General features: G+C 46.1%; 1 protein-coding gene across 1 annotated transcript in view; it reads left to right on the top strand.

The window, feature by feature from the left end:
• The window catches only part of LOC130045929 (transmembrane protein 180-like), a 63,383-nt gene that overhangs the window by 33,497 nt on the left and 15,846 nt on the right, over nucleotides 1–14,040 (top strand). The window contains exon 7 of the mRNA XM_056138810.1: nucleotides 13,361–13,526. Coding sequence (XP_055994785.1) covers nucleotides 13,361–13,526 — 166 coding nt within the window. The remainder of the gene's footprint in view (nucleotides 1–13,360; nucleotides 13,527–14,040) is intronic.

Consider the following 14,040-nt stretch of genomic DNA (forward strand, 5'->3'; position numbering starts at 1 on the left):
CTGGTCCTGGAGGTCTTCGGCTGCCGTAGCCCTGGTCGGGGCGGGGAGGAAAGCTCAACCCGCTCCCCTCCAAGGGACTCCGGGAAGGAACACCCAGGCGCGGGGGCAGAGACTGCACTATTCTCGTCCGGGATCTGGATTTTATAGTCTCTGAGTCTTGGCCGCTGATGGGATTACACGGCGCCAGGGGGCCAGGTGGTGGGTGTGACCCCCGCCTACTGGAATTTGGAGGATCTGGGTGGAAGATGCTCGACTCCAATTCGAGTAGGCTTGGAGGTCTCGGCCCCGGAACCCGCGTGGCTTTCGAATTTTACCACATATTGAACAATATATCCACCCCTTTATTCTATAACTCTGGTTTTCTTCACAACATTTTATTATGAAAATCTTCAAATACAAAAACAAGTTGCGGGGCAGGAGTGATAGTACGGTGGGTAGCACATTTGTCTTGCACGTGATAGACCTGGGTTCGATTTTCAGCATCCCATATGGTTCCCAAGCAATGCCAGGAGAGATCCCTTAGTGCAGAACCAGGAGTAACTCCTGAGCATCACTGGGTGTGACCCAAAAAGAAAAACAACAAAAACCAAGTTGCAAGAAAGTTCCAGAGAAAGTCCGTAGTACCTCTTTCTGGGATTCAGTGATTGACATTTTGCCTTATTGGCCCTATTTCTAGCTATGTGCCTGCATGTATTTTGTTCTCTGTATCATTTTGGAGAGGGGATTTGTCCTCACCCAGCAGTTTTCAGGGTGTAACTCTGTGCCGAGGGTTCCCTCCTGGCAGTACCATAAGCAGTGCGAGCGATCAATCCAGGGTCAGCCATGTGCAAGGTGGTGCCATGACCCTATGCTCATTCTCTGGCCCTTCTCTGAGTTGAAGTAGAGTGGCAGGTGGTAACCCTATAATGTTCTTCCACATTTTAGCTGAACACACATCTCATAGAAATTCAAGTGTCCTGATCAGGGAGTTTGAGCACTGTAATGACCTGATTTGATTTACTTCTTAACAGTGTCTCTCTGGCAAGTGTTGAAAGTAAGCAGGAGGAGACAATGACATGGGAGTCCTGTGATGTAGTGACACACGGTGTCCCATGTTTGATGGCAGCGGGAGAGCGGTGACACAGGCAGGGCCACCAGGATGGCCACACCATCAATGATGGATTGATGTCTGAGAGGTGGATCCCAAGTCCTGGGAGGCTATGAGAGGAAAAGATGCTTCACTCAGGCTTTGGTAGAGACACAATAGGAACAGAGACTGGAGGTGTCTAGGAAAGTACCATGCCTGTTAACCATGCACCTGTGACACGATGGGACAGTCCACTAACATGCATTCACCAGGCACTTAACTACAGACCGTAAAGAACACAGAGACAAAAGTCTGCGCTCTGAATTTGCTCACAGTCACCTCTCGGGAAAGTCAACATTGTGTCTAGCTGCACCGACAGAAGTGCAGGTTCCACTTGAGTCACCCTGGGCTGAGCATCGGGTTCAGAATGGGGAGCAGAGAAGTGATCTCTCAGGCGAACTGTGAACATGTAAGGTTTTGGGAATGGGCGGTAGTAATCAGTGATGCTCAATAGTTATTCCTGGTTCTGCACACAGGAATTCCTCCTGACAGTGTTCAAGGACCATATGGGATGCTGGGGATCAAACCCAGGTTGGCTGCGTGCAAGGCAACTGCCCTCCCCTACTGAACTATTGCTCCAGCCCCAGAATAGGTGATTTAGTAAAGTTTGGAAAGTATGAAAATTTTTTTCTAACAGGAATGAAATTTATCACTATTCTTTTTTAATTGTTATTTTTATTCTGCCTAACAATATTGATATCAGTCTTATCTCTGCAAAGATTATTTTGCACTGTAGGAGAGTTGTGCTTTTTTTTTTTTAATTTTTGGGTCACACCTGGTGATGCTCAGGGATTACTCCTGGCTCTGCACTCAGCAATCACCCCTAGCGGTGCTCAGGGGACCATATGGGGTGCTGGGACTCGAACCCAGGTTGGTCGTGTGCAAGGCAAACGCCCTACCCACTGTGCTATCGCTCCAGCCCCTATAGGAGAGTTTTGAAGTTAGTGAAATGACAGGAAATCACACTTTGAGGGGGAGGCGAGCTTTCCAAACAGTGCTCAGGAGACCCAGAGGCCTCAAGCAACAGTTTTTGGACAACTGGGACAGTTATTTATTTGTCTACTGGGTTTTAGAACACACCCAGCAATGCTCAGGGCTGACTCCTGACTCTGTACTCAGGGATCACCCCTGGTGGGCTGAGGGGACCATAAGGGGTGACGGAGATCAAACCTGGGACAATCACGTGCAAGGCAGGCTCCCTTCCGGCTGTACTGTCTTTCTGTGGGTGAGTAATTGAACATGGTGCTGCTCTGGCCCTGCAGAGCTGGAGATTACCTGGGCCACACTGGGATGCTCCAGCTCCTCTGGTGCTGTGGGAGGCCTTTAGGGATATACCTGCTGATGCCCGAGGGACCACGTGGCACTGGAGGTCATACCAGGTCAGCCACATGCAAGACCACGACTTTAACCCCTGTCCTCTAGCTCAGGTCTCTGCTGAACTGATTTTATATGAGAAGTGCTGGTGTGGATCTGAGCCAGAAACACCCTCGCAGGAGTGATGAGACTATCGCAGAGAGATTAAGGAGTCAGAATCAGCAGAATTTGGTGATCCTAGTGATGAAAGCATGACTCAGAATTGGGTAACTGTGCTAATAAATGAGCTAATAAATGAGTTGAGGGCCAGAGAGATGTACAGGGGTTCAGGCCTTGCATGCAAACAAGCCCCAGTTCGATTCCCAGCACCACCTATGGTCCCCTGTGCACTGCAAGGAGTGATCTCTGAATACCACTGGGTGTGACCCAAAAACGAATTTCAAAAAATGAGTCCATGAGAGGCAAATGTGGACAGTTCCAGAATACGTTTCTTTTGTGGAATTTGAAGATAGTATTATTTAAAAATTTTTTCTTTCCATATTTATTATTAAAGCATTGTGATTTACAAAGTTATTCATAGTTGAGTTTTTAGTTCTACAATATTGCATCACCAATCCCACCACCAGTATCAACTTCCCTCCACCAATGTTCCCAGGTTCCCTCCAACCTTGACGTACATTTTTCCCCTCACAACCCCCCTCCATCCCCTCCCATTCCCCAACCTGCCCTCTTGATAGGCACTTTTCGAAGTCTGGTTGTGAAAAGTTTGGCTCGCTTGACTCTGTGGTTTAAATATTTGGCGCTGTCATTCCTTAACACCACCTTAGTACTTAGGTAAGCACTGTCCTGGCCCCTGCTGCTTCTCATCTGTCTCTTCTCCCCCTTCTCTTCATTCTTGCTTTCTTTCTCCTCCCTGGGGTCAGGTTAATCAGGGCATCCCTCCCTTAAAACACTGTGTTCCTGCATTCGGTTATTCTAAATACCACATACAAGTGACAACATCCTCTGTTTATCCTTCTTTTTTATGGCTTCCTTCATTTAACATGATGTCTTCCAGCTCCATTGAAGATATTCTTTCTTAGTCTCAGCTTCTCCATCTACTAAGTGAATTATCTCCCATATTCACTGGGGAAGTGGCTAGGTATTTAAGCAATGGGAAAACTTAAGTAATACTTAAAAAACAAAAAACCATAGGGAGGGGCTCAAGAAAAGAGGAAAAAACTCTGGAATAAAATGACTCAATGATAGAGTGGGAGCAAAGAAGAAAGGCTTCCCCCTAAATTTTCATTGAGAATAGAACCCTGCAAGCAATGGTCTTCAACCGTGATGCAAATTAGAATCGGTGGCAGCTTGGAGAAGTGGTGGGGCCCATCCCTCTGTACCCTTAGATGGGGCATCTGCGGGGGCATCAGTGTATTTTCAAGCTTCCTTGGTTGTTCTATTGTACAGCCACTGTGCAGAATTACCTAGAGATTTACTTCCGTGGATATAGAGGCCCCAGAGATTAATTCTTGTTAACTCGTGTTGTGTAGACAACAACACAAGCTGACAATGTATTCTCTTGACACTGTAAGCACTCTTCAGGCACTCAGGTATCATTTATCTTGGAGCGATAATCCAGTGTTTGACATCTTGTGACTGTATATCACTCATCCTAATCTGAAAGTATTGGAATGAAGTCCAGAGGCTAATTGGACACTTAGAAGAATATGGTTGAATGAACAGAGTGCTATGAGATTCACCAGTGTAGTGAATCTGGCAGACTCAGTAAATAAATAAATAGAAAGGCTTGTTTGAAATAGATGTCATACTTGTAAGTGAATTTTCTGATAGCTGATGATTATTTTTATAGTTACACTATGCAAAACTACAGAACCCAATTCTTCCTTTAGCCGTTTTTGAAAGATAGTCTGGTTCCTTGATATGGTTAGAGAAATTTATCAAGACAATGACTTTAATAAGTTTAATTGATCTACTGACCACTATTTCGGGGTGGGGGAACAGTTTGGGCCACACCCGGCCATGTCCAGGACTTACTCCTGGACTCTGCCCCCAGGGATCGTTCCTGGCAGGCTTGGAGGACTGCCAGGGATTGAACCTGAGTCAACTCCCTGCCCACTGTATTCTCTCTCTACAGCCCCAAGAGATCTGTTTACTTCTCATTGGCCTGATGACATTCTCTGCAGTACCCAGTAAACGTAACGGTTAAGCTCTGTGCTCAGACGGTTCTTGGGGGACCCTATGTGGTGCTGGAGGTAGTACTGGGTAGACTGTGTTTTGGGCAAGTGCTTTAACTCCCCTACTATTTATCTAGTCCCTCGTTAAGTTCATTGTTATTGGTGATTCATACTGAACAGAGGCAAGAAAATCCACTTGTCATCTTTTCTGATTATAGGGGAGAAGGTGCTTCGTGTATTAGAAATCAATTATCTTAGCTCTTCTATACATACAGCTCCTATTTTTAATATGACCAACAAAGTCCAGCCTGCACAGGACACAATGACAAATGATGCTCTCATCGGTTATGTAAGAAGGGTTGCTTCTTCTCTTTAGGCAATTAAGCATTCTTTTATCAGCAACCATTTATAGAGCCCCTATGAGGGCTTAGCACTGAACAGGGAGTGAGATAGAGTGGTAAAGTGTGATACCTTTCTACCCTGGGGCGTTCCCTCAGCATCAGTGGGTGAGGCGTGTCCAAAGGTCCAGCACAGCGAACTAAGTCCAGGGTGAGAGGGCAGCAGAGGCATGTCCTGCTCCCTGCCACGTGTCCCACTGGACTCCGTGTGGGGGTTTGGTCTGAGAGCCCTGGGCCAGTCACTGCTGCTTCGTTGGACATGCTGGAATAGAGATATTCTGCCCATTGCACTCGGAGATGCCAATTTAGTTCATGAATCGTAGTGTCATCTGTGGCTACGTGGCAGGAAATGTAAATCAACTCATTACTTTAAAAATGGTCTTCCATAAAAAATAAACAAATAAATAAATGAAATAAAAACGGTCTTCCATGATCAATCTGCTAACTATGCCAGTATGTGTATGCGTTTTTATTTATTTTGGTTTTGGAGCCTCTCCTGCAGTGCTCAGGGCTTACTCCTGCCTCTGAGCTCAGGGATCACTCCTGGCAGGGTTTGGGGGTCTGTGCCACACTGGGGATCGAACCTGGGTTGGCCACATGCAAGGCAAGTAAACTTAACCTCTGTATTAGCTCTCCAGCCCTCCTATTTGTGTGTTTTTCTCTGAAAGCCTGGTAATGAATACTTCCAAAATTGTGTTCGCGGCCAAAGTTTAAAAAGTGACTTTTCTCTTAAAGATGTACAACGCTTGAACTGCAGCCAAGATGCATTTCTGAGACAGCTGCTTCATGGTGAATCATTGACAAATTAAAATAAACTCAAGACTTCGGGTGTTTCAAGTGCTGGAACATATTCTTGGTGTTGAATTATAGACAAGTAGTCATTGAAATCAATTTAAGAAGTGTTTTTGGAAAACAAATATTTTCCCGAGTTTTGCTGTCACAACAGTCTGGAAATTCTCAGGCAAGAAGACTCTCCCATTGGTTTAATAATTTCTGTTTCATATTTGGACCAAATTGGTGGTTTTAACTGGTGTTAGAGATTAGGTTATCTAGACGAAAAATGAGCTATTCCTGCGTATTATACTTGGTGCTAGTGGATTTCAGTTCCTTTAAAGTATCAATTCTGCTATAGTTTTGAAGTTCCTATTTTGTTTTTTGTTTTGTTTCTGGGCCACACTAAGTGGTACTCAGGGCTTACTCCTGGTCGTGTGCTCAGGAATCACTCCTGGCAGGGCTCAGGAATCTATATATCATGCTGGGGATTGAATCTGGGTTGGTCCAATACAAGGCAAACACCCTAGTTGCTGTATTATCTCTCTGGCCCAGTTTTAAAATGCTTATTATAATTTTAAAGTATACACACAACACTGTCACACACTGTCCTCCCATAGTTCATCGATTTGATGAACAGTAACGTCTCCATTTTGAGACTTGTTACTGTGTTTGGCATTTTGAATACATCACAGGTAGCTTGCCAGGCTTTACTGTGCAGGTGAGATACTGCCGGTAGCTTGCCAGGCTCTCCGAGAGGGGCAGAGGAATCGAACCCAGCTTGGCCCAGCTGTTTAAAGTATAAATTTCTTCCTTTCTTTTTTTTTTCTTTGCTTTTTAGGTCACACCAGGTGATGCTCAGGGGTTACTCCTGGCTCATGCACTCAGGAATTACTCCTGGCGGTGCTCGGGGGACCATATGGGATGCTAGGACTCGAACCTGTGTTGGCCTTGTTGGCTGCGTGCAAGGCAAACGCCCTGCTCGCTGTGCTATTGCTCCAGCTCCAAATTTCTTTATATAATAATATCATGATTTACAAAGTTACTCATAGTAGCGTTTCAGGCATACAATGTTCTAGCACCCATCCCCCCACCAACATCAACTTCCCTGCACCACTGTCCCCAGGTTCCCTCCCACACCCCAGCCTGCCTCTTCGACAGACACATTTTTAGCTGTAGTTTGGAGTTCTTGCTTCCAGTGTTGTTGACTGTGGTTTGGCTATGTATGTAAATATCACCTCTATACCACTAGTGGACCGCGGCCCTTGAACCCTGTTCCCTGTTAATGTCCATTCTCTGCTTCTAAACTGTCCCTTTGGTTTCTTTACTTCCCTGTCCTTTTCCCTCCTGTACTCTGGGGTAAAGGGTTCTGTAGGTATCCCCTGTTGATTTATTTATTTTTGTGCCACACCTGTGATACTCAGGGGTTACTCTTGGCTCTATACTCAAGAATTATTTCTGGCAGTGCTCCGCGAGTCATATGGGATGCCAGGGATCAAACCTAGGCAAGCCGTGTGCAGGTACTACCTGCAGTACTCGCTCAAGCCCCAATATTTCCCTCCCCCCTTCTTTTGCTTTTTGGGTCACACCTGGCGATGCACAGGGGTTACTCCTGGCTTTGCACTCAAAAATTATTCCTGGCAGTGCCTGGGGGACCATATGGGATTCTGGGAATCAAACCCGGGTCGACTATGTGCAAGGCAAACACCCTACCAGCTCCAGCCCCCACATTCCCTTGTATTCCCTCACCCAGTTACTCTGTATACCACAGGCAAGTGATATCATTCTGTGTTTTTTCTTCTTCTGATTTACTTCACTTAACATGATATCTTCCAGTTACATCCAATCAGGTGTCCAGTGGCAATGAGTGGACTGTGAAAGTGGTATATACACGGAATACTCTGGAGCTGCTTGCTAGGGTTTGTTATAATTTTATTTTTTTGGCTATTTTGGGTCACACCAGGTGATGCTCAGGGGTTCCTTCTGAGTCTTCATTAAGGAATTACTCTCGCCAATGCTCGGGGAATTATATGGGATGCTGGGGATGTTCCCCCAAGCACCACCAGACGTGATTCCTGAGTGTAGAGGCAGGCCTGAGCCCTGAGTATTGCTGAGTACAAAAGAAAACCCAAAAAATCAGCTTCTAACTTATGAGCTGTATAACCAGTGTGATCTAGGTGAGCCTTCTTTCGGTTATTATGAAAAATTAATGACAAGTGATCTTGGACCAGGCACTCAGTAAACCTGTATGTTAGGTCATCATTATTCTTACAAGAAACTCATCTCCTATCTACTATCAATGAAGCAACAGCTTGTGTGGATTCAGAGTTTCCTTGACCTGAATTTAGGAGATAACATACGGGCCTGAAAACCAGATGTAGATGTCTTGGTTTCTTCCATCCAAGCGCCTGTGTTCTCTGCAATCCTGCTCATCGATTCTGGATTCACTGACGAGTCCTTTGACAAGATTGTCTCTTTTCACACACAGGATCTTTTTATTGACTCCATCAGGAAGCACCTTAATTTCTTTTCGACTCTTTAGGTATCATGGTGATAGTGGGGAGGCAGAGTGGAAGCGAAACAGATTTGGCTTTATTTTTTTGTTTCCCTTGAGAGGGATCACACACAACAGTTGCAGGGCTTATTCCTGGCTCTGTGTTCAGGGATCACTCCTGGAGGGCTTGGGCACCATGTGGGGTGCTGGGGATCAAACCCAGGTTGTCCGCATGCAAGGCAATCCCCTACCTGCGACACTATCTCTCCAGCCCCTGTGTGCTTGTTTGTTTTTTGTTTTGTTATCACGTAGCACTGAATTTACCCATGATTTAACAGGTGTGAGCTAAGACAAAATAAGGAACCAGAAGTCAGAAGGTAATGTGTTAGAAGGTTCTAACCTGCCAGGAAATAGCTTTCTTTAAAAAGGAGAGCATGAGGAGAGAAAATCTGGTGCCAAGTTTTTCATAAGCTGGGCTGCAACTGTCACTGATATGAAATTAAATCAAGTCTTCGTTGTTCTTGTTGGTTGGGGGCTTGGGGCCATACCTGGTAGTACTTGGGGCTTATTCCTGACTCTGCTCAGGAGTCACTCTGGACAGTGCTTGGAGGAATCATCTTCAGTGCCAGGATCATGCACTTAACTTGTACCATCTCAGTTTCTTCGCTTTCCTTTGATCTTCTTGTCTCCACAAGAATGCGAGTCATATTGAGGAGAAAGGTTATTGTTGATTTTTTGATTCTCTCTTCCAAGCACTTAAAAGAAGTGTGAAATAAGTATCAATTGAGTGAATGAAATTACAGCAGGAGTCAGGGATGCTATTTCCACCAGACATTCATGAAAATATCTGGTTAAGATTGAGATCAACATTCTGAAAACAGAAAATCCCAATTGTTTAATAGGTTTAAGTTTGTCCCAGTAGCGTGCATATGAGTAACATGAGAGAGGAAAAGAATTGTTCTAAATCCTAGCCCCCTCCCCCAGATTAGAAGGATTTTTATTTTTTGTTTTTGAGCCACATCTGGTAGGGCTCAGGACTTATTTCTTCTCTGTGTTCACTCCTAGAGGGACTTGAGGGAACATATGTGGTGCCTGGGATTGAACCTGGGTGGGCAAGGGAAGTGCCATATACGTTGTGCCATTTCTCTGGCCCTCAGGAGGGCATTTTGTTTGTTTTGGGACCATCGCTGGTGATGCTCAGGGCTTACTCCTGGCTCTGCACTCTGGAATTACTCCTGGCAGTGCTTGAGGGACCATATGGGATGTGGGGTATTGAACCTGTACCAGCCACATGCAAGGTAAGTGCCCTACCTGCTGTATTATCTCCCCAGTCTCTAAAAGGGCATTTTAAGAGAAAGGAAATCTTAATGAAAGGAGCAGAAAGAACAAGGAAATCTTGAAAGAGCATGAAGCAGCCCAGTGAAATTGGAGGGAAATGGTCTTTGCCTTGGAGTCTTTGAGGCCATTGAAAATGTCCGCAGTTGGGGGGCTGGAGTGATAGCACAGCAGGTAGGGCATTTGCCTTGCACGTGGCCGACCCGGGTTCGATTCCCAGCATCCCATATGGTCTCCTGAGCACTGCCAGGAGTAATTCCTGAGTGCAGAGCCAGAAGTAACCCCTGTGCATCGCTGGGTATGATAAAAAAAAAAAAAGAAAAAGGAAGAAAGAAAAGAAAAGAAAAGAAGAGAAAATGTCCGCAATGATAAGAATTAGATCGGAAAGCACTGGGAATTAGCCTGGAATGCGAGAGTGCTCCGAGAGTGCTCCAAGAGTGCTCCAGCTGCTGCCTCCGTTGACGTCATCACTGCCCAGACTTCCCTAGAGCTCCCAGCCTCTTTGCAGTGCTGTCAGTTGTCTCACAATAGGCTTTCCAGCCGCAAATTACCACGGGGCTCCCCCCACCTCTCAAGATGGGAAAAAAAGAGAAAAAGACAATTCCACCCCGGAGATGGAAAGTCTCCCGGGAAGAACCCCTGGCAGCCGGAATCCTATTTCTTGATATTTCTGAAACTGGAATCTGGTCTGAGTAGAGAATGCAGAAAGATAATGGGCTCCTGCCACTAGACAAACACGCAGAGGGAAAGCAGAGAGGAGCCTCGACCCTGCAGAAAGAAGGGGCTGCAGACACACGGGGTTCTGTGCACATCTCACAGTCATTTTGCCATCAGCCCTTCCTGGACGCAGTCGCTTGAAAGGTTTTGATTAGAACATTTCCTTTCTTCTATGAAGTGGAGACGTGTATGATTTAGGCTGCTTCCAAATGAGCCTGGGATTCCGGCTGGTTGCTCTCTCTCTCTCTCTCTCTCTCTCTCTCTCTCTCTCTCTCTCTCTCTCTCTCTCTCTCTCTCTCACACACACACACACACACGTCAGTCCAGCTCTTCTGCCTGCTCAGCCTCAGGAATCCAATCAGTGAACAGAGGGGGCAAGAGAAATATCATGCGTGTGGCCCTTGCCGTATCAAGTTCAAGAGACCTGTGGTAAAATCCGGGCGCCATCGTTCTCCAGCCTCTGTGTCCTGGTTAGTTGTGGCCAGTTAGAAATTCCCAAATCCCACCCCCCAAATCCTCAATTGTGGTCAGTGGCTGCCAGGTGATGGTCAATTTGGAACTTGAGTGCAAGTGGAAGGACTTCACTTAGATCCCTCTGGCTATGAGGGATGAAAATACCCCCCCCCTCCACCCTCCACCCACCCACACACAGGCCAGCTAAACACGTTTACATCAGCGTTGCGATTTGTGTTAACTAAATCACATCCACATGGGAAACCCTGCTGGTACATGCTGGAGTCAATTTACATCGGAGGAAAAGGGGGGAACTTAGCCAGCTCAAGTAACTGGAGAGTCAGGTGGAGCGAGGTGCAGGGTGGGCCCCGGATGACTCCAGAAGCCTGCTTCTGTCTGTGACTTACCTACCCTGTGGGTTGGGTGCAGGGAGAAGTCCAGGCGTCTGTAAGTCAAACCGGCACAGTTCCTAGCGGATGCGTGGTCCCCCATAGTCCCATAGGGACCCTGAAAGGCTCTGCAGGAGTTGGTGCCCATCTCAGAGGCAATCCGGGTGGCCAGAGGTGACAGGACCGGGACCAGCTCCGAGCTGACAGTGTGCTGACCCCGGGGTGGGTGGAGGGCGGCCACTGCCCATTCTTCAGGATGGAGACGGCTTGCAGAAGTCCAGAGAAGCTTTTTCTTTTCATTTTTATGGTCTTTGGGGCCATACCTGACAGAACTCAGGGGTCACTCCTGACCCTGTGCTAAGGGACCGCACCTGAGGGTGCTGCAGGACCATATGTGGTTGGTGCTGAGAGATAGAGAGGGAGGGAAGTGGGGAGGGAGGGAGGAAGGGAAAGAGAAAAAGAGAGAGGAGAGAGGAGGAAGAGAAGAGAGAGGAGGGAGAGGAGGAGGAACAAGTGGGGAGGTTAACAGTAGAGAAACTGGGGACACTGGTGGTGGGGAATGCACACTGGTGAAAGGATGGGTGTTGGAACATTATATGACTGAAGCACAATCATGAGCAACTTTGTAACTGTGTATCTGACAGCACACAGCACACACACACACACACACACACACACCACCGTGAGTCCTGGGAATGAGGTTTTGCATAGAAAGCTTGCGGGAGGCAAAGGTGTCAAGGCAGCAGTCTTGGTGCATCTGTTCCTTCTGAAGCAGCAGGTGGTGCCTGAGCGAGCGATTCAGCCCAGAGCCCCAGCATGTCCCCAGCTCTGATTGCTTGTGGAGGGAAACAGGAGTGACGGGTGGAGGTTTTGCCTATGATTCATTTTTATTGTTGTTGTTGGACCACACCCAGTAAAGCTCAGGGGTTACTCCTGGCTCAGTGCTCAGGAACGGCTCCTGTTGGTGTTCAGGAGACTCTATGGGGTGCTGGGAATTGAACTCCAGTCAGCTACATGCAAGAGAAATGTTCTCCCCGCTGTACTATGACTCCGTCCCCTGCATGATTCTCTTAGTCTCTTAAATCACGCCTCCTTACCCCACCATACTCAGCCCACCCCTCTTCCTCGGGGCTCTGCTGACCATGAGTGGACCATGCCCGATGAGTATGAGGTCTCGTCTGATACTTGTGCTTTTCCAGCACAGTAATTCTCCATCATCGCATGCAATCTCGTGTCATGTCTGTTTTATTTATGATTATTTGATTACTTCTGTACCCGCTGCTGAGCTCCATTGAGAACAGGAAGTCTAGCAATTTGGTCTAGCATCAAACAATAATACATAGAATGAGTCCTGGGCACTGATGCACCGAGAACATTAAAAATCACACCCTGTCCTTTCTAGGTAAAGATGAACGATTCTTAAGTTCTGGAACTAACAATTGGTCTTAGTAGGTGTCGCAAACTCCCTTTTCTTCTTATGTCAGAGACTTCGGCTTTTTCACTTATTTTTCTTAGTTGGCTGAATTAATGAGGTGCCAATTTTGACGGCCCAGGCTAACAGAAAGAATCTATAGGTTGGACGACCTGCCCCTGGGTAATCAGACGCTTCCTTTTTTTAATATATAATTTAAGTGAAAAAATATGATCTATCTGGAATGTAGTTAGAATCACAAGAATCACTGGGCATAATAGAAATTCTTGGCAGAAACCAGGCCTTGTCACTGTGGCATATTATTATTAATGCTAATTTCCTCTTGAAACCTCTAATTGTGTTGAATAGAAGTCAGTTGAGTAGTAGAAATGAATGCCCAGGACCCACCACTTTGTTGAAAACCCATCAGATGATAATTTCCCGATTATTATAAAGTTCAAGATCATGAGAATATAGGTAAAGATGACCAACCCTCTGTCGTCCCTGTGTCTTCATAACTGCACTCGCTCTCAGGAGCAGGAACTGTCCTGCCTGTCCCCTCTGAATATGACCAACTGCAAAATAATTCTTTAATTATTTGCAAGAATCACAATTATTTGGTAACATTTCCATTACTGTCTAAATGGGATCAGAAAGAGCAAAACTTTTCTGAAACCCTTTGTTATGTAGCTTTGGATTAATAAGAAAAGTGACTGGAGAAAATGACTGTCCTTTAACCCTGTTTCCCCCCACCCCCGCCCCAGTTCCACTCTAGGTCTTCATGATGCTATGTTTAATTTGATTTGCCTGGTTCCGCTGGGCATTGCAGGAATACAGATTCTGGTCTGGAGCCCATTCTCAATGAGGAACAAGACGGATTACACAGGAGCTCTTCTAAGGATAACAGGAGACGGCCACCAAGGGATTCCAACAAAGCTCCAGTGGGTTTGATCTCACAGAATTTTTATTATTCTAAACTAATACAGACATATCGATACTTTGGATGATAACAGAGAAGACAGCATAGAAGGTAGAATTATTTTCTGTAATCTCTAAGTTGCTTAGAAAACAAAAAAAAATAAAGAAAATGTTTTATTTTTTCAGCATGTCTTAGGGAATTTTTTTATTTTTGAACTCTACAATTAGGGAGTTAAGTAGAAGTTGAAACCTTTCTAGACTGTTTCTAATTGGTTTTGTAGCCTGGACATCACTTTTTACCCTTGAGTTGCTATGTGAGCTACTTTGAGTTTCCCAGAAACACCTCACTCCGTGTGCTAGTTTCTCTGAATAGATTTATAGGGGCCACCCCAGCAGAGTTGGGGGAGGGCATGTGTGTGTGTGTGTGTGTGTGTGTGTGTGTGTGTGTGTGTGTGCGCGTGCGCGCGTGTGCCCTGGCTGTTCTCTACAGTGCTTGGCCAGATGGTTGGGCCTGATAATTCATAACTTGGGTCTAGG

This window comes from Sorex fumeus, unplaced genomic scaffold (assembly GCF_029834395.1).
Source record: "Sorex fumeus unplaced genomic scaffold, SorFum_2.1 ptg000130l, whole genome shotgun sequence".
Taxonomy (NCBI): Eukaryota; Metazoa; Chordata; class Mammalia; order Eulipotyphla; family Soricidae; genus Sorex; species Sorex fumeus.